At 38.4% G+C, this 21,529-nt stretch overlaps 1 protein-coding gene across 2 annotated transcripts; it reads right to left on the minus strand.

Moving 5' to 3' along the window:
- Positions 1–5,583: 5,583 nt before the first annotated feature.
- LOC128860149 (zygotic gap protein knirps) lies at positions 5,584–20,777 on the minus strand. 2 transcript variants are annotated; one of them, XM_054097431.1, is made up of 3 exons: positions 11,405–11,756; positions 9,778–9,855; positions 5,584–8,560 (listed from the first exon to the last, which is right to left on the minus strand). In XM_054097431.1, exons 1-3 carry the CDS (start codon positions 11,450–11,452, stop codon positions 6,980–6,982), a joined length of 1,707 nt encoding a protein of 568 aa, XP_053953406.1. In that variant the 5' UTR covers positions 11,453–11,756; the 3' UTR covers positions 5,584–6,979. The 2 variants fall into 2 exon arrangements, with proteins under 2 accessions (XP_053953406.1, XP_053953407.1); XM_054097432.1 differs by lacking the exon at positions 11,405–11,756 and adding an exon at positions 20,135–20,777 and having other exon boundaries at positions 5,597–8,560.
- Between the last annotated feature and the right edge of the window lie 752 nt (positions 20,778–21,529).

The following is a 21,529-nucleotide window of genomic DNA, read 5'->3' on the forward strand; positions in this document are numbered from 1 at the left end:
AATCCGAATTAAGATGTATATGTGACCGTAGTATGACTGCCTGAGGGGATGAGAATTAAAAAATCGTTCGTCTAATTTTAGGGACAAATAACTCTACTGTATGTAGGGATTTAACTAAACAGCGGCGTCGTAAGTTCATGTGTTTTCTTCTTTTTTGTTTATCTGAAAAGCAGCCAGTCAGTTGACAAAGGCGCAGGGCCACAATTCATTAAACAAATAGCGTACTGAAAACCAGCATTACAAAAAACGTCTTGCCACATTGGAATTCTTTGTTTTTCTTCTTTCATAGCGTTAAAACGCGGGGTGCGTCAAAGCTTCTTTTAAAAAGATCCTCCAAAGCGTTCTATCTTGAGCTGTTGCTTCCTAGTTACGTATTCTCAACTTCTTAAGATCGTGTTCCACTAGGTATATCCAACGGTTCTTCGGTCTGCCTTTGGTCTTCACGTCCATTAGCTTTTCTGTCAAGGCTTTATACACGGTACAATCAGCAAGCACACGGATCCCATGACCCAGCCATCTTATGCGCTGCGCTTTAATAAGACACACAACTGTCTCGTTCTGAGTTAGATCGTTCAGTTCAGAGTTCAATCGAATTATGTAGACACCATCATCCATTCTTATTGCGCCAAAAATCTTTCTTAAAAGTTTTCTTTCCACGCTAGCAATCTGCGCGCGGTCATCAACCTTAAGACTCCATACCTCACAACTTTACATTAGGATTGGTCGAAAAAGGATCTTGTTCATAGTTATCTTTATAAATAGTTTCAGACCAAAGTCGGGACTTGAACAAGTTATGGTGGGCGTAATACGCTTTGTTGGTGACGTTGATGCGATCCCTGACTGCGGAAGTTGAATCACCGCTACATGCGAACATTGGGATTCAAGTGTTGTTCAACTTTACTACCCATTAGAGGAGGAATGATTCCAATAGCAGTCAAACGTTTTTACTTTCTTCTATCAGCGGGTAAAAAATTATGAGTCACTCGCTTTTGCCAAACACGCGACATATCAGTAAATATTTGAACCAGGCAATGGAAGGCTGAACTTGAAAGCGCGCCTTAAGTTGTTGAATGGCTTTTTTTAGATGAAATTATGTACACTGACGTACACAATAATAGAAGCGCGATGAATTATCAAGTTTTGACTTCACTTTTGTTTGTTTTTAATTTTTTCTTTTTTGTGTTTATTCTGAATTCTACAATAAAAACCATATAACTTCAAGACAAAGCTTCAAACATTGCGAGAAAATATTAAAAATTTTAAAAAATTGTCATACAAATTTTCAAATTTTTGATTAAAATCCTCAGAAAACTTCTGGATATGCTGTGCTGTACCTCTGTATCTCATTCCATTTCAGTTTAACAAAGTGTAAACTTGAAGTCGCTCAAAATTTCATATAAAGCACACATTCGGAAATCTTTTACATGGAAAAAATGCACAACATTCTATGCAAAAAATTTAAAAAAACCAACGAGAATTTTCAGATACTCCACACTTTCAGTATAATTAAATGGACTCTAAAATTATATTACATATCCCGAATTTTCTGTAAGTTCCTAATAAAAAGTTAGAAGTTTTTCTTGAAAAAAATTTTTTTGTTTTTATTTGTTAAATTTTTGTGTAAAAATCTGAAGCTTTGATTTGCATGGTTTTCGTAGTTGAATTCACTATAAACTCGTATATAGATATGTAAATATATGGTCATATGGCTCCGCGCAAAGACCCCCTACAAGGTTCTTCCATTTCCCTCTGTCATGCAGCAACCTCTTGATTTCGCTCCAGCTTTGGTTGGTTTTGAATACGTCAGCTTCCAAATTTCTCCTCCAAGTCAGAGCTGGTCTGCTTCTAAGACAGCTGCTTTGAGGGTTCCAGTCGATTGCGCTACGGGTGATGTCGATTTGATATCTTCTGAACGCGTGCGCGAGTCAGCCTCATTTCCTTTTCAGGATTCCCAGGCGCATTGGTGTCTGGTTACAATGATTCCAAAGGTCAGTGTTTGAGAACGTGTCGGGGCAGAAAGTTTTCAATATTTTGCGGAGACAACGATTGGTAAAAACCGGCAGCATTTGGAGGTCATAAAGGGTGGTTAAGTTTTAAGGGCCGGTATTGATTTTAAATAAAATACAATTTTTTTAAGAAACTAATTTCGCTTCTCCTTATTATGATAATATTGGTGTGGCTCAATTACGTACGGAATAAAACATTGGCCAAATAGTCGCCGCGGTCTCGGCGGCACACCTCCATCCGATGGTCCAAATTTTCGATGACGCTGAGGCATAATTGGGGTTCTATGCCGTTAATGTGCCAAATTAGCTCATCCTTTAGCTCTTGAATTGTTGCTGGCTCATCAACGTATACCTTTTTTTTGAAATAACCCCAAACAAAGAAGACCAACGGTGTCAAACACATGATCTTGGCGGCCAATTGACATCGCCGCGACGTGAGATTATTCGGCCATCAAATTTTTCGCGCAAAAGAGCCATTGTTTCAATAGTGGCACCGTCCTGTTGAAACCACATATCGTCCACATCCATATCTTCCAATTCGGGTCATAAAAAGTTCGTTATCATCTCACGATAGCGAACACTATTCACAGTAACTGCCTGACCGGCCTCATTTTGGAAAAAATACGGCCCAATGATGCCGCCGGCCCATAAACCGCACCAAACAGTCGGCCCTTGATTATACAATAACATAAAAAATTTTTTTTTTCAATTTTCACTTGATAGTTCATCGCGCTTCTATTATTTTGCCCATAAATGTATAACTAAATAAGCTAGAAGCGCTTCCCATTTTGTATCTCCACATACTTACAAAAACTCGTGCTTTGCCCACTGAACTGTTACGCTCTCAGAGTACTTAGTTTGCACACCTGACGCCTTCTCAAATCGATTTGACTCAATTAAAGCTCTTTAGGCCATAATACTTTTTCGCTGTCATTCGCTGTTTCAACCACAATGGCGACTTTATTAAATTTTTATTAACTACTTTGCCACTTGAAGGCAACCAAACTTGTCGGTGTACCAGCCAAGTAGCCAGCAGATAGTTTTACTTCTTTTTTTTCAAATAAGTATATTTTGTAGCTGCTGAAGAATCACAAAGCAGCAAAGAATGTGAGACTAGGATGGCGCAACTATTTGTTATGCGCTGCTTGACGCGAGCAACCGGCAGCAGACATACGTTGCACGCAGAATTATAGCTGTATATGGATTTATATGCGTGTGTGTGGGTCGGGTTAAAAGAGCGGAAAGTGTGCTCATGGAAAAAAAACTAAAAAAACAACACAAAAAACCAAAAATAAGAATAAAGTATAAACTGACGCGCAGCTGCTGGTTAACTCCTGCTTAGTTGGGTTTGTGATTTCCAGGCGCTGCCTGTTACTTGTTGCCTGTTATTTGTTGCCTGCTGACTGCTGCCCAAAACAACCACGTGCTGCTTCAAATAATAAACTTAATATTAACACATATAAAAGTCATTCGTGTTGCGGTGCGGAATTTTAATCGCTTCATTAAGTTGTGAAAGAGTTGTGTGGCGCGTCACAAAGTCAAGCAACAGCAGCGGCACAGTCAACACAACCAGCAGCAAGAGCCGGCGAACACGTGCATGGCGAACAGCAACAGCAATGGGGCGGGCAGCAGCAACTGTAACACTGGATAGTGCGCACCACGCTGGCCATTGCTGTGGCACTAAAAATTCATTCTTATACAGGCTTTGGCGCGCACTTGTTCTGCGCCTGCGGCAGCGTTAACAGCTGAGGAGGCAGTAACAACCATCGCCACCACCACAAAAACATATACAAGAAAAAATATTACCCGGTTTATTGTAGTAATACGTTTTGGGTAATTTACAAGTCATTTTTACTAACTTTACTATGACATGGCCGCAGTCTATATTAGCGAGTTTGATGCTTAAGCCTTGTGAGCTAATTTGCCCCCTCAAATTGATTTAGTGATAAGAGCCGGTTTGATGGCAAAAATTATGGTAGGTATTTTTTATTTTTTATATATTTTTTTTGCATTTAGTCTGCATTCATTGCTGCCTGTGAATATGCGTGACATATTTCGCGTTTATGGTGAGCTCGTTCGTAACTTCTCAATTGTGAACTCCCAAGAAGAGTAGGCAAAAATTTCTCTAAAATTGCGTGGCGCGGGAAAGCTTCGTGCAGACTTTTCCTAGAAAATGCTGCTAATAAAACACTGCGCCATTCAAAAGTAAATATAATGAAAAGTATGCTCTAGTACGACTCTACCCCACACACAGAGATATTTAAAGATTCACTCCTTTCCTGTACACAAATGGCTCGAGAACCCCAAAAGGAGTTCTCCTATAGGAGTTGGCATCTTTTGTATCCAAAGTAATGACATTAGCGCCGATTGTTGAGCATCCAGCAAGCGGAATCCATAAATCTGGGTGCAGTGGTTAAAATCCAGCAAACGTACACAAGCACAGCGTTACACTTTAAGCGCGAGAAGCTCGCATGCCAAGCCTTTTTTCTTCACTTACCTATTAGTGCTTTGGTGTATGGAGAACGTGAACGCTCAAGGTCTTCTGAAGTCTAAAATATGAAAGTATTAAGAGAAATGCAGGTAGCTGACAAGATTATAACGGCTATACGGCTGCCACCGTAGCCGAATGGGCTGTTGCGTGACTGCCATTCAGAAGTGCATAGATTCGAAGCTTCGTGCATGAAAGAGCTCTAATTGGTTTGCCACCACTTGATGCTTTCATCCAAGGAGAGGTCTTGAAGGCCATCTGCAGGCTGAAACACAATGGGAACTGGTACGGCTTCTGTCTAGCATTGGAAAAGAAAGAAGGCATGGACTTCGATCCAACGATTCTCCCCATGCCCCTTGACTCCATGCCTTCAAGAGTCGTACTTGAAAAGAGATACCGTGTAGTGCTGCCAGAGGCTTAGTTGTGGTCAAACTCTGAACATGAGCCCGGCAAAAACTGTTTTCGCCTTTTGACGGATGGATCCAGGACCGAGTATGGCTCCGGCTCTGGGTTCTACGTGGAGTCCAGCAGGACAAAACTGCACTTTGCTCTTGGAATGCATGCATCTGTGTTTCAAGCGGAGGAGTATGCAGTTCAAGATGCGATGAACTTGGTTGTAGAAAATCGATAGAGAGGCAGATCTATATGTGTCTGCAGCGACAGCCAATCTGCGCTCATGGCCTTAGACAGCCCCCCAACCACATCAGGGGTAGTCGAGTCCTGTAAATCTAGGCTGAACTATGTCGGTAGACATAACAGCCTGATGCTAACATGGGTCTCGGGACACGTAGGTATCGTGGAAAGCGAAGCACATGGAAAGGTTGGGCATCTCAGACAGTGTACTCTGCCCAACTTGTGAAGAGGAGGATAAGGCGGCGGACCACTTCCTGTGCGTCTGCCCCGCCTTCGCTCAATTCAGGTTTGAGGTATTCGGCACTGATGTGTTAAGAAACGACCACCTTGGCTCCTTGGCACCATAAGATGTACTCAGATTTAAAGAAAATTATAAGGGAATCCAAGTGTAGTGCAATGGATTTAATTAATGTCTCAGTGCTGCACTTGCTAGTTGTTTCGACAAAAAAACAAAACGGCCAGAGTCGTACTTCAAGCATTTCACCTACCTCCCTACCTTTGTAATGAGAATATCGCACTTGGTTGCAGTGATGTCAGAAGCTACAAGCAACTCCAATTCAAAATTATTCACCTTAGGAAAATAAAAACATCCATATAATTTATTTTATCTCTGCGCAGCAATAAACAAATACATTCAATTCTAACTATTGAGAGACTAAAAATCAATAAAAGCTAAAAATTTTGGACGTAGACAATATTTGTTTTCATATTTTTGATATTTCAATCTCGACAACTGAAAATAAAACTAAAACTAAAACGATTACGCATTTATGTGCGCATGTGTTTACGTATACATACATATATACATATATATATAAATACATATAGACATATATTAATTAGTTATTTACAGTGAAGTCAAGCAGTAATAAATACAGAAGATGCGCGCGTGGACAAACATAATAAATAGAATTTTTTGTAAGCGCACATATGAAAATTTAGGAAAAAAACATAGTCATAGATTTGAAACTTGGGGAATAGCTAACTATTTACAAACATCTTCTAAGTTTACATTATAATAATTAAGAATTAATTGGTGGTGCTATTAAACAGTTTTTTCCGTTTCTTTTTTCATTAAAAACTACCTAACTTTCATATACTTTTTGACAGATTATTTTTCTAATACTTCGCGTTTATCATATTTCCATATGTCCATATTTCACTAAAAACTAACATAACTTTTAAAAACATTTCCATTTAAATTTGCATTAATTAAATTAAAATCGACTAAATGCGACTAAATTGCCATTAAATTCAATTACAGTAGTAAATATATTTGGATTTGATTGTACACACACACACATGTTATTGTTATACATACATATGTAGTTGTTGTTTTACGCTCATTTGTTTCTTCGTTTGCCGTCTAACAACCGCCTGCATTGCATCGCCATCTCGCTTTAACTCATTTAAAACAGCTAACTCGGTGCGATTTGTGTGTGCTGTGTGCGCAAAGGAGAGAGAAGAGTGCGCTTGTGTATCTGCCTATGTGTTTGGAAATGTCATCTAATACACTAATGGTAAGCTGTTGCGACCGTTAGGTGAGCGCGAGCAATTCAAACATGTGTAGGCGTGCGAAATCGATCAAAGTGGTGTTGGAGAGCACACGTTGCCTTAAATCGCTATGTGTGAGTGTGTGCTCATTTGCATTTGAACAGTTGCATCGATCAAAGATCACAAAAACAAGCATGAACGAATAAAAATAACAACAACATAGACGAATAATGACAGCTTTGTTGGCGGCGAATGAGCTCCTCCCACAGCGCCTACTCTAAGCCACATTTGCACTGAGCGCCGGCGCCGAAAACACTATGTACGAGTATGTATGTGCATATGCATACATATCCATGATCTACACGCATACGAAGATGCCGTGCAAGCTCGTCGCTGACGTCGTCGATACTGTTGAACCCTGTGACGAGGCATAACCCACCGAGTTGTAACCCTCATCGATCATTTTCTGACGCTTACTTACTCCCACAGCGGCACCACTGCCATCAGACGAACTATCCGACTCGCAACTTTGTTCACTATTAAACTGATAGAATTTACGACGTACATCAATCGCCGACGCTTCTTCTTCACTCAGTTCGCAATGCATATCGCAAACGCCACTACCCCTGCTGGTATTGCTGCTATGCGTCGAACCGTGCGTCGTCGAGCTGACCGCTTTCATGCTCAAATCCATGGGGCAATCCTGCGCATCAGCAACATTACTGGCATTACGTAGTTGTGGGCTTGTGGCGCTAAAGCTCTCAGCACTAATGGAGCAGACGGAGACCGGAGAGAGTGATTGCATTTTGGCGGCGAAAGAGAGCGCTGCTGATTCGGCGACAGCGCTGGCTGTTGGTGTTGGAGAGCTGGGTTGGTGTGTTGGCGAACATACTGAGTTGGGTGTAAGTGCAGAGGTAGGCACCGGGACGGAGAGTGCGCTGCTGAGTGTGGAGGTGGTGTGCGGTGTGGCACGTATTGCAATGGGGCTGTGTATTTGGTGGTGATGCAACTTTTGTTGTTGTGCTTGTTGCGCTTCTTGCACTTGGTGGACAGCGCGCTGGTGTGTTTTTGTGGTCGCCATGATAGGCGAAGGCGAGTGCACATCCAATTCATCGTCCTCATCATCGTCGCCACCCGACACGCACAATTCCGGTGAGTGACGTCCTGATTGTTGTTGTTGTTGCTGTTCGCGAACACGCTGCTCCGCAGCAGTGGCGGCAATTTGTGGAGAATAACGATGCGCCGAATCGCCAGATTTAGCTGAATCGACAGACTGGCGGTGTTTATTGTACATTTCTGAACGGTAGGCAACATCAACAGCCGCTGCAGCAGCGAGCGCGGAATTTGGATGATAAGCGGCCGCAGCAGCGGCGGGGAAAAGCAGATGTGGCGGTAACTGGAAAGCAGACTGCGCTGAGCCCATGCTCGGTATTTGGTTCATCATGAAGAAGGGCAGCGAACCAGCAGCATCGGCGGCAGGATGACGTGTAGACATAAAAGGTGCAGCCTGTGCCATCATTTCAGGCAAATGGTAACCAGGATAGCCGAGTAAGCCGCCGGCGGCAGCCATGTGTGGATTAAGCGAATGCATGTGTTGTTTGGCTGCCGTAGCAGCAGCGGCGGCGGCCGCGCTGGCCATATCAACGAAACCAGCGGCATTTTGCGTTGTGACTTGATTGCCGCCGGCAGCAGCAGCAGCTGCGGCCTTATTCGCTGCATCAATGGCTTGCTGTTGCTGTTCCTGCAGTAAGCAGTGTATCTTGAACCAGTTGGAGCGGCGACCATAACGAGAACCCCCTTTTGACATGCCCACCGTGAAGCATTTGCGTAGGCGGCAGGCTTTGCAGGTGGTGCGATTCTTTTTATCAATCACGCAGTTGCCATTGTTCTTACACTCGCTAATCGATGTGATATTATTGTAGGAGCGTCCGAAGAACGACTGTGGAGAAGAGAGAACAATTTGAATAATTAATGAGTTTTGCAAACTTTTTGTGGTGATCTTTTTTCAAATTATTTTTTGCTCTTTGTAATTTTAATTTTTTTGTATATCATTTAAATGAATTTTTTTAATTAAAATATTTTTTTTTTAATTGAAAGCGATTTTGACTCAAAGACTTTTTATTAATTATTTTAACTTCCGTTGGGCGTAAAATAGGTGAGGTGTAACAAATTGATAAAAAAAAATAATTTAGTACAGGTGCCACAAAATTAATCACCCTATAGGAAAATTTGTAATTTGGAAATGGCAAGGTGGCGCAAAATTAATCATCCTATGCGAAGGTTTTTAATTTTCGGAAATGGCAAGATGGCGCAAAATTAATCAGCCTATAGAAAGTTTTGTGATTTTTGCAAATGGCAAGGTGGCGCAAAATCAATCACCCTATCGGTAGATTTATAATTTTTGCAAAAGGCGTCGCACGCCTATCATATTTCACAATATGAATTAGGCAGCTGTAGTGCACAAACAGAAGAGTAATGGAGCGCGCAAAGGTTAAAATAAATATTTCCATCTCTCAAAGTAATTTTGCTTTTTTAATTTAGTAAAAATATTCATTAAAATGAGAATTTATCATTAAATTTGCGCCACCTTGTACTATTATTTATTTAGAAACAAAATTATGGTTTTATGAATAAAAAAAAATTTAGTGTTTTTTAAGATTTTTCTAGATTTAAAATATGTAGAAAAAATGTTCTGAAAATATTTAAAAGCCGAAGAAGGTTTAAGAATTGATAAATGATTAAAAATTGTGGCTGGTAACAGTGGGACGTTAAGTTTAAGTTTTACTTCTCGTCGCGTGAAAAGTAATCTTCAGTGGACTTTGAAATTAAAATAATTTTTTATTATTATTTTTTTTTTTTTGTTTGGAAACAATTTTGAGGAATTATACTTGTAACAGATATGTATTTTATTGAATTGCAAGTGGATTGGTTTTTGAGATTCAAAGCCGCTTTCCTAGTCAGCTGTTAGTTATATTCGAGTTTTTCATTGCTATTTAAATTTACGCGTGCCTTTTGCCGTCTTCGATTTTTTGACATATTTTCTTGCAACATATGCAGCTTTGTTGTTTTAATTAACAACAATAATAATTTTCAGTTATTATTTTCGATTTACTTCATTCTTCTTCTTACTTTCTACTTGTTTTTCATGGTACTTACCTTACAGCCCTCGCATGTGAAGGCGCCAAAATGGAAACCGGCGGCTGGTTCACCGCAGACTTTGCATATCTGATTCATCTGTAAATGAAGGGAATGAAGAAATTTTGTTAGAACTAAAAAATTAATAAATTTAAAAAAAATTTCCGTTTAAAAATATAATAAATTAAAAATAAATTTCGTTTAAAAAATAGTAAATTTAAGAAAATTTAAAAAATTTTTTTAATTTAAATTTAAATTTTTTTTTTTAATAATAAGTTTTTTTATGAAAAATAAAAGTACTTTTAGAGTTTTAACTAGAAAACAACTGAACATCGATTTTCAAGGCTGACCCGCTCTTCGGCCCATTTTTGCCGAAGCCGAGCCGAAACCGAACCGAACATTTTAAAGGGTGCAGGTAAAAAACAAACAAAGATTTAAAAAATATATAGCATTTGTGCTTTTTTTTTGTTTTTGAATCAAAAAGCAAAAAAGGTGCGCAAGTCTTAATCACTTTAATTTCTGCTCAAAACGTTTCTGGTCATGTTATTAAAAATTACAAAAACAAAAATCATTTTATATGCATACATGGCGCTTACGTGCCTTTGTTGGGTATTTAGACGAGCTTCTCCTACTATTTATGCCTTGCGCCTCTATGTTTCGCCGCAGTTGCAGGCACCTACAATTTAAAGCCACCTCCGAACGGCAGATGGTTTCCTTCTACGAGCAGCTTTTTTTCATGGCAGCGTAACACTCGGATTTTGCCATTGCCTGCCGATAGGAACAATTGCTCACTAGCCAGATTCGATGTCGGAGCAGTTGATATTTACAAATAATTACAAAAAAAATATCGAAATTTAAAAAATTTTGAAAAACTAAAAAAAAATGCGCAGAAATATTCGACCAAACATCGGCGGATTTGAAACGGAAGTCGAATATTTTACCAAAAAAAAATTTAATTTAAAAATTAATTAACCAGATTCGATGTCGGAGCAGTTGATATTTCCAAATAATTTTAAAAAGTATCGAAATTTAAAAAATGTTGAAAAACTAAAATCAAAAACAAACAAAAGAATGTGAAGGAATATTCGACCAAACATCGGCTGGTTTTAAACCCAAACCGAATCTTTTAACAAAAAAAATTTAATTTAAAAATTAATTAACCAGACTCGATGACGGAGCAGTTGATATTTCCAAATAATTTTAAAAAATATCGAAATTTAAAAAATGTTGAAAAACTATAATAAAAAAAGTGTAAAAAAGTACTCGACCAGATTCAGCTGGTTTTTAGCCGAAGCCGAACCGAACTGCAAGTTCTTGACCGAACATGGCGGCGGCTGAAGCTCGGTATTTATCCGCTTTTGACTTTCACATTCTCAGCACAAATTCAAATATTGTTGGTTTTAAATTTTTTGTAGCACTTTCATCAGTTCAGTCATTTTAGATGCGCCTATTCCTTGCTTTGTTTTGAGATAGTTTTTTTTTTTAATAGTTAAAAAATTATAATTTTTTTAATATTTGTTTTCAGATACATTTTTAATATTTTTTTTTGTCACTACGTCGTTTTTAGCTTTCATGTTACTCTGATTAACACTTTTCTCCCTTCTTCCGTTTATAGTTCAATAATATTTTTTTTTACATCTAAACCTACCATATTCAAGCCCACATCGGGCATGCACACTTCCATCATTTCAGTCATTTTAGATGCATTTTATTTTTTGCACTTTTAGATAATTTTATTTTTTAAATATTAAAAAAAAAAATGTTTTTATGTCGAAAAATGTAAATTTTGTTTTTATGTAAAAAAATGTTTGTTTTTTCTTAATTTAAGAAATTTTTTTTTTTTTCAGTCACTTTGTCATTTATACAGCGTTGCTGTTCGTTGTTCTGTTACTACTGACGTTAGACTTGTAAATGCTGCTCTGGCTTAACTCGTCCTTTTTTTTATAGGCGATCCTCAAAAAGGAGTGCAAGTGCTACTGCAATGGTGTGCTAGGGAATGGTCATGCCAATTAGCGATAAACACAAAAATATGCACAAACCGCGCAATTTGCTACCTGCTCTGCTGAATTGCAGATAATAGTTTTTTGGAAGAAGCATCAGAAAGCATCAAATTGCATGCAAAAAAATTATTTGAAACTTACTTATGGCAGGTATGAAAATATGAGGGCTAATGAGAAACAATAACTCACCGCCATATGGAGAGGAGGTCACGACTACTTATTCTGTTAGTCGGTCTGTTTAGTGTTGCTCATTATTTCCCTTTATTATTGTTTTAATTGTCAATGCCATCAGTTTTATTGTTGTAGTTGTTGTTGAGATTGTTTTTTTTTTGTTGGTTTTTCTTTTGTTTGTTCTAAGGGAGTAAAGGAAATTGCAAAACATGCGCTCTGTAAGCGCAGTCTCTCTCTCTCTCTCTCTCAGCCAGCTGAACTTAGTTGTAATATTCGCTGCTACAAAATGTAGTGCAACTCTAGAAAAGTCCCTAAGAACTATGCCAAATTATAAATTCCTATTTCTGGCGCAAAAACTGGCATTCAGTTGCCGTACCACACCAATTCATGCGTATTTATTGTCTTTTAGTAGCTGTCATCAGTTCCTCTAAAATCTTTTGTTTTTTTTCGCAATTTTGCACGCTTCACTGTTTGCCATTCGAGGTAGACGTAACCTTGAAGCGCGTGCGTTATTTTGAGCATTAGTGTTTTGTCACTAAAAAATATATTACTAGGTTTTTGGTTGATTCTAACTGCACTGCTTAGTTTTTTAGGCAGGAGAAAAGTGATCGATCGTTCACTGAAGTGTTGCGAATTTTTTTAGTATTTTCCATTCTACAGTTTTTGGCAAGCGTTTTTTCCCTTATTTTTTTCCTTTTTTTGTTTTTTTGGTTTAACTGAAATGCTGCGTTTTTTAACGTTGATTTTTTACAAGTAATCTGCTATCTGCTAGAGCATGACTTTCCCTAGAATGTGAGGCAGGCGTGAAAATGTGATTTTTCTTAGTTAATGTTGGCGATGTTGCGCGCTGGCTGGTGATTGAGTGGCAAACAATCAAATTTGGAAAAAATAAATAAATAAAAAAGTCCACGTCCATGCATTAGAGCACGCATGCATGTGCAGTAGTGCCATTTTTTATGCTCTGCGAAGAGATTGAAGTTACAAAACAAACGTCTGTAAAAAACAACAGGACATCTGTAGTGAAAAAAAATGCTTGACTCCTTGAGACCTAAAGTATGAGTATTAACGAACGAACGAAGAAGCGGCATGCGTTTATTTGCTCATAGCTCTTAAAAGAAACAATTACTCAGCGCATTGCGCTATTTTGAAGGGAATGAAGTGGAATGAAATGGCGAAGGTTTTCCCTGATCACTTTTTTTGAACACATTGGTTGGGCACCCGGTTCTGCCTCTTTTCGTGCTGTTCGAGCATACTTTTTAAAAGGTTATATCCATAAATCGATAGGAAATTAAGTTTTAGGAAGCTGCCTGGCAGCTCAAGTCGCTAGCTTTAATAGAAATATGTTAATTTCACGTCCAAATTCGAAAAAAAGGATGGGCTAAGAAATGCATAATTCTTTCTGCTATTTTGCGCCCTAAGTTAGTTGTAAGTTTTTGAAAAATTTATATATAGTTTGGATGCTTGAACAGCTTGGGACCTTTAAGCAAGTAGCTGGCAAATGCATAGGCTACACTGCCGTTAAGCCAATTTAAAAAAGTAAAGAAAGAGCCTCATAGCAAAAAATCGGCAGATAAAAAAATCAACAAAAATTGAAGAAATCAAAAACGTTGGTTTGCTGACTTCAAACGTGGACGTAGAGACACCGATGATGCACAACGCAGTGGACGTCCAAAAGAAGCGGTGGCACCAGAAAACATCAAGCAAATTCACATCATGGTTTTGAATGATCTTTAAAATGAAGTTGCGTGAGTTAGTTGAAGAGGTTATCGCTGAAACTGGGGCAAAAGATGAATCGCCCTACAAAAGTGGTATTGAAATGTTAGTGCGACGCTGGAATGATTGCCTTGTTTTTGATGGAAATTACGTTGATGAATAAAGCTAATTTTGAACAAAAAAAAAAACATGTCTTCTTTGTTAGGCCCTGGCCCTTTTCGGCCCATGTGTTATGTAGAACTTCAACGCCCACTGAAAACTACTGCAACAAATATTTTTTAACTCAAGGTGAAATAAATATTGCCGCAGTACTGGAGATATCTTGTAGAACGTTGTTTCCTCAGTCTAAACTATTTGTATAAAATATAGTTTAGTTTTACATATGAATAGGAGCAATAGGATAGGATAGGACTTCAATAAGGACTAGAAATTCTACTGCCTTGGTTAACCAGGATCTTTAACAAGTGTTTAAATCTGTCTTATCTTTCGACAATTTGGAAGAAATCGAAGGTAGTATTCATTCCGAAAACGGGGAAGCCTTCACACTGGAAACCAAACGACTTCAGGCCCATTAGCCTAACCTCTTTTTGCTTAAAGGCTTTTGAAAAAGTCTTAGATGAGCAAATCAAAACCCAACTTGATACTAAGTTGATCTCAGAGGCACAACATGCCTACACTAAAGGGAAATCGACTGAAACGGCACTTCATTCACTGGTGCAAACAGTGGAAACTTCCCTTCACAATAAGGAGTACTCTCTTGTCGCATTTATGGACATAGAAGGTGCTTTTAATAATATTGAACCCAACGCTATTTTGTCTGAAATTGCCAAATTGGGTATTAATTACTCCATCCGAAAGATGATCGAACAAATGCTCCAAAATAGAATAATCACTTCAGAGCTTGGGTTAAGCCGCATGAGAATGTACGCCGTCAAAGGCACTCCTCAAGGCGGAGTACTTTCACCCCTTCTCTGGAATCTCGCTGTAAACAGTTTGCTTCGAAATCTCGAAAAAGCAGGCTACAAGGTTGTAGCCTATGCAGATGATATTGCTCTCTGCGTGTCAGGCAAACACCTGAATACCCTCACTGAGCTCATGCAACGCTCAATCAATATTCTGTCAGAATGGTGCACCGAATGCGGACTAAATGCGAATCCAGCAAAGACAGATCTTGTTCTCTTCAATAGGAAACAACAATCTCCTCCACTGCAAACAATAACCTTAAAAGGGGAATCATTACTCCTATCTGATTCAGCTAAATATGTAGGAGTTATTCTAGATAGGAAGTTGAGTTTGAAATTGAACATCGAAAACAGATGTAAAAAAGCTTGCATAGCTCTTTATACTTGTAAGAAAGCTATAGGCAAAACCTGGGGGTTTTCACCTCGGATCATTTATTGGATATATACCTCGATCATCAAACCGATACTCTTCTACGGTGTGGTTGTATGGTGGACAGCACTCGAAAAACGGTGTAGAGTAGCCACAATTGATCGAGTTCAAAGAACAGCCTGCCTCCTGATAACAGGATGCTTAAGTACAACACCTATTAAGGCTCTAAATACGTTGCTTCACTTGTTCCCTATCGATCTGGCTGGCAAAGCGATTGCAGCGAAAGCAGCGACACGCATGAATGCTATATCGAAATGGAATAAGTATCTTGGCCATTCGGCCATACTGAACAGGAACACTGTTATCTCTTCTGACATAGACTATCATGTAAGTCTTCCATCACCACCCTTGCTATTCTCCTGTTCACTCCCAACTAGGGAAGAATTGAAGACAAATCTAACCGAAATCAATGGCCCTCTGACTATATATACAGATGGTTCAAAACAAGATGGCAAAGTGGGATTTGGAATCTTTTCCAATTCCCCTCACATCAATCTATCATTTAGATTACCCGACTACTGTAGCGTATTCCAAGCGGAAGTATGCGCTATCTGGTATGCTGCGAAAACTCTCTTAGAAAATAGAATATCACTAGAGGATATCCGCTTTTTCACCGACAGTCAAGCGGCCGTTCGAGCACTCAGCTCCTCTTATACCCAGTCAGATGTGGTTCGATCCTGTCTCTTATCTCTTAACGAGATAAGTGTTCAGAATTCTGTCCAAGTTATCTGGATACCGGGTCACAGTGGATTCGAAGGTAACTGCAAAGCTGATGAGCTCGCAAGAGCCGGAGCTGCGCAATCAAATGTTAGTAACTTACCCACAATCCACATTCCGCTCTCAACATGTAAATTACTCATTGATCGAGAATTTCACAGCATTGCTGATCGGAGGTGGCGAGTGGAAACTACTTGCGTTACGACCAGACAAATCTGGCCATCCTACAATCTGAAACAGACAAAAACCCTCATAAGTCTTTCGAAACACGAACTAAGGCATATAATATCTCTTATCACCGGCCACTGCCTTTTGGGCACTCACGCACGTCGGCTTGGGGTTCCTCAAAACGACCTGTGCAGATACTGCGAGGACGAAGATGAGGAAGTATCGAGTAGACATTTGCTGTCCAGTTGTCCCGGTCTAGCCAGAAGTCGCCTCGCTCTTCTTGGCTCTCCAACAATTGACAATCTTTCAGTACTCTCGAACCTGAAAATCGAATCTCTCATCAAATTCTCGAAACGAATTAATATCTTTGACCAAAATCCACAATAAAAATCTCGGTTAGGTGGGGAAATCATGTAACATAATGAGCTCTAGGGCAACACAACGGACCCAACTTGCGGTCTATGAGGCACTCCGATGCGGGGTCACCCTTAAACCAACCAACCAACCATAATAATAAATAAAAAAAGATTATAATAATAGATAAAACAAATTGATAATAAATAATAGGTCTATTTATAAGTTCGTGCGGTTTTACAACAGATGGCGTAACTTGATTATTATTCCATCGATCCACATTTCCAAACATTCATTGGAGAGCTACTGTCGTAAGGCACAAACGTCAGTATAAGTTTTTTATTTGAAGCGTAAACAACAATATTTTTACCACACTTGAAAATGTCGAATTTCGTGCCAAATAATGTGTTTTTGCGGGGAATTCTTCTTCATTATTTTAATATGAAGAAAAAAGCAGCCGAAAGTCATCGTATCTTGGTGGAAGTTTATGGTGAGCATGCTCTATCTGAGCGAACGTGCCAAAAGTGGTTTGCACGCTTTAAAAGTGGTGATTTTGGCTTGGAAGACGAAGAACGCGAGGGTGCGCCGCCAAAGTTCATGGATACCGAATTGGAGGAATTGCTCGATCAAGATCCGGCTCAAACGCAAGAAGAGGTTGCAAAAACTTTGGGAGTTGATCAATCAACCATTTCCAAACGTTTAAAAGCCATGGGAATGATCCGAAAGGTAGGCCATTGGGTGCCGTATGAATTGAAGCCAAGAGACGTTGAACGCCGTTTTATGGCATGCGAACAACTGCTTCAACGGCACAAACGAAAGGGTTTTTTGCATCGAATTGTGACTGGCGATGAAAAGTGGGTCCATTACGACAATCCAAAACGTCGGGCAACGTATGGATACTCTGACCATGCTTCAACATCGACGTCGGCGCAGAATATTCATGGCCTGAAGGTTATGCTGTGTATCTGGTGGGACCAGCTGGGTGTTGTGTATTATGAGCTACTGAAACCGAATGAAACGATTACGGGGGATGTCTACCGACGACAATTGATGCGTTTGAGCCGAGCACTGCGAGAAAAACGGCCGCAATACGCCGATAGACACGACAAAGTTATTTTGCAACATGACAATGCTCGGCCACATGTTGCACAAGTGGTCAAAACATACTTAGAAACGCTCAAATGGGATGTCCTACCCCACCCGCCGTATAGTCCAGACCTTGCGCCATCCGATTACTATCTCTTCCGATCGATGCAACATGGCCTGGCTGACCAGCACTTCCGTAATTACGATGAAGTCAAAAAATGGATCGATTCGTGGATTGCGGCAAAACCGACCGAATTTTTCACAAAGGGAATCCGTGAATTGCCAGAAAGATGGGAAAAAGTAGTAGTAAGCGATGGACAATATTTTGAATATTAAATTTGTAACCATTTTACGTCAATAAAGTTTCAAATTTCGAAAAAAAACCGCACGAACTTATTCATAGTCCTATTAATAAAAATTATAATAATAAATAAAAAAAAAATTATAATTATAAATAAAAAAAAGTATAATAATAAATAAAAAAATTATAATAATAAATAAAAAAAAAATATAATAATAAATAAAAAATAATAAAATAATACATTTATATTCACTTTAGTTTGTTGTTCGGGTTTAAATTGATGTCAAATCATTTTCGTGGCCTTCTAAGCTAACTTTGAATTCTATTCTAACTCCAGTTGGTGACGTCAAATGACTTTCCGGTACGAGTTTGCATTATACCATTAGAAAAAATATTCAAAAAAAATTTCCGTCTACCAGTAGAAAAAAATATTCAAAACATTTTCTGTCTACCATTAGAAGAAAAAAAATATTGAAAAAAAATTTCCGTCTACTATTAGAAAAAAAAAATATTGAAAAAAAATTTCCGTCTACCATTAGAAAAAAAAAAATTCCAAAAAAATTTCCCGCTACAATCGCTTTACCTTAATAAACAGTTATTTCTTTTCACACACCTCGAAAAAGTTATAGTTAAGCAAGCCAATCCCTCAGCACCTAGAACTATGCCATATAATACGGCAATTATGAAAAACTAAAACAAAGAACTAATTTTGTATGTATGCGTAGAGCAGAAGCCACTACTACCTGCGCTTGCCTGCCCTAGTTTCTACAAAAACAAATTGAATTTAATAGCTGCAACGCAGACAAAACCATGAAACCGCAAGTGCGCTAAAGAAACAATTGAAAGATGCAGAGCCGAAGTGAAATTGGTGCGCAAGGACTTTCGACAAAACAATGGGAGTTACAAGAATTGTAACCTTTGTAGCGGACACAAATGCCCTACACATATGCAAATACTCTAAATATTACGTTAAATAAATATGCTTGGAGCAATAAAAACAGAGTTTTATATTGAAAGGTCGTAGCTAATGAAAGGTGTAGAACAAAAAAGTCTGCTAGATTTACGGATGCCGTCATTTTGACGAATTTTCGATTTAATGCTTGAAAAATGCTGAATAGGCAAATATTATTTTCAGGGTTTATATGCAGTTAATATAGAAGGCCGACAAAAAGCGAACTTTCCAGATTTTTTTCTAAGAAAACATTTAAATTTACGTACTGCTTGTGAATAATTATTTTTATTATTTTTAAATTTTTATTATTTTTACTGAAGTGAATAATTATTTTTATACATTTTCGCTGGAACAGATTTATTTTATTATTTCTAGAGGTGGTACACCGGTTTTTAGGAGAATCCGTCAGTTTGACGGCTTTATTATTACTTATAAAGCAGCTAAAAATAATGAAAATGAAATAGTAATGAAAATGAAATAGTAATGAATGAAGCAAATAACGGCTGTTTTGTAGTAAATAGATGAGCAATAAAGTTTGAACCAACGAGTTTTGAAGCAAAATAACTTCAATTCATTGGCTAATGGGGGAAATTCAAATGCACGAAAATCTTGCCAAATTGAGTTGTGTAAGAAAAAGAGGTCTATAAATCTAACTATATATATAATTGGCGCTTACACCCGTTTTGGGTGTTTCGCCGTGCTCCTCCTCCTATTTGTGGCGTGCGTCTTGATGTTGTTCCACAAATCGAGGGACCTACGGTTTCAAGCCGACTACGAACGGCAGATATTTCTATTTTTTATGAGGAGCCTTTTCATGGCAGAAATATTCTCGGAGGTTTGTTTTTGCCTACCGAGAGGCGACCGCTCGTACACCCAAGTTAAAGTATAGATAAAGACAGTAAATAGAAATGTATAACTTTTTAATAAAAAATTTACAAAAAAATTCCATTTTTATATACCCGTCAAAGAGACGGTCTTCAGGCAAAAAGGCATACAGTCAATGCGCGCAAATGTATGCTTTTGTTTTAATTGCACTAATTTTAGAAATGAAATCAACTCGGATTATTCGACACAGAAAAGAAAGAGTAGCAATAAAATAATTCGAGGAAACGCGCAAGTGGCGTTATAACAAAAGCCTAGATGGAAAATATGCCAACAGTTTGCGAACTTTGACTGAGTTAAGGCAGCTGGAACTTAGAGTGAACTGGTAGTAGGAAACAGTAGCAGTAAAAATAGAAATATAGAAATCAATTACTCTAAACTGTCGATCTTTGTTTATAAATTTTGACATTCTAGGAACTGAAAACAAAACCCATTGTGCTTGTTGTTTTTAGCTCGAATTTCTTGATCTCTATTATTTGTTAGCTCCAATTTTGTTGATCTCTATATACCTCTACAACAAATGTTAACTCTAATTTTTTTGAGCTACCTGCTTAATATTTGGCAAATTGACAAAATGCGCTTGCGCAAATCTGCTTACATGTATGTAACATGAAAAGATAAATAAAGCACAGCGGCACTTACCTTGAAGCACTAAGTATTTGGTATTCTTCTATGTAAGAATGTGGCTTTGTTAGCTGTTAGCGAGTCTCACGCACTAATCAGCTGTTTTCAAAATTTTTGTGTAGTATTTTTGTTTTTGTTGAATTTGAAATGGCACTTTGCGCAATGAAAATATTTTCTAAAAGCGCGAACAGTTTTTACTGCACAATTATTTATATGATTTTTCTTTTTATTAAAAAGTACTTTTTCCACCAACAGTTCAAATAGTCTATTTTTGCTTAGGCGTTCGGTTTTTGTTTTATTTTTTATTTATTAATAATATTTTGAAAATACGAAATTATTATTAAAACTCTTTCATCACTTTTCCATTTAAACATTTCAATCACTAGTCCGTCTTTTTATTTCAATTAATTCAAATTAATCAGAGTTTATGTGTTTTTTTTTTCTCTTCTCCTCAATTGCTCTTCTGCTTCTTCGTTTTCCTCGTTTGATAAAAAAAATCAAATGAAAAACAAGTCTCTAAAGTTGTTTACCCCGTTTTTACGACGCTCTTGCTTCGCGCGCTGCACGTTTTCTACGCTTCGACAACTGGCAGACAACTGAGTTGAAGTGCCTTTCAATGTCTTACAAGAAGCATATTTTTATTCGAGCTCACGCTTATATCATTACTGCTACCCCATAAAAAAGTAAGCACTAAAGTCAACTCGAAACACAGTCAGAAGAGTGGCTGCTGCCACAAAAGGCAGTAAGCAGAGACAGAGACACATGTACCCAATTGGAAGAAAAACAAACGACTTGATCACAATACTCGTGCATACATCCGTAATCAAAATCGTGGCCAGGTGAGCGAATGAGCTCTGTGGTAATGATTGCAGTGATCGCTGTGAAAAGAGCAACAGCAACGTCGGCTGCTGCTGAGCAACCGTGGCAGCAGCGGTTGCAGAATCAAGCAGCACTTGGCAGCGGCGCAGTGTCGATGTTAGCGGAATGCCCGTTAGCTGGCAAGCATTGGTAAATTAACAGTTCGAATTGTAACTGTTGGTTATTTACAGTAGTGCTGTTGGAAATTTAGCTGTTAAAATTGTTAAACATTTAAATAAACATGAAAGATAAAAAAATAAAGAAATGTAACAAAATATATTGGGAGGTTGAATTAGTTTTAAAGGTTTTTTTCGAAGATTTGGGGCTTTATTGTGAAAAAACGGTACAAAATATTTTATTTGAAGTTTTGGCCATCGCTAGCTACAACTTTCGCCCATCTTTCGGGCAATTTCCGGATGCCGTTTCTCCAAAATTCTGGCCGCTGCTTGGCTATCCATGACTCAACCCATATTTTGGTAGCCTCGTACGAGGAGAACCGCTGGTCCGCCAAATCGAGACTCATATGCCGGATGAAATGATAATCGGAGGGAGCTA

Source organism: Anastrepha ludens, chromosome 4 (genome assembly GCF_028408465.1).
Source record: "Anastrepha ludens isolate Willacy chromosome 4, idAnaLude1.1, whole genome shotgun sequence".
Taxonomy (NCBI): domain Eukaryota; kingdom Metazoa; phylum Arthropoda; class Insecta; order Diptera; family Tephritidae; genus Anastrepha; species Anastrepha ludens.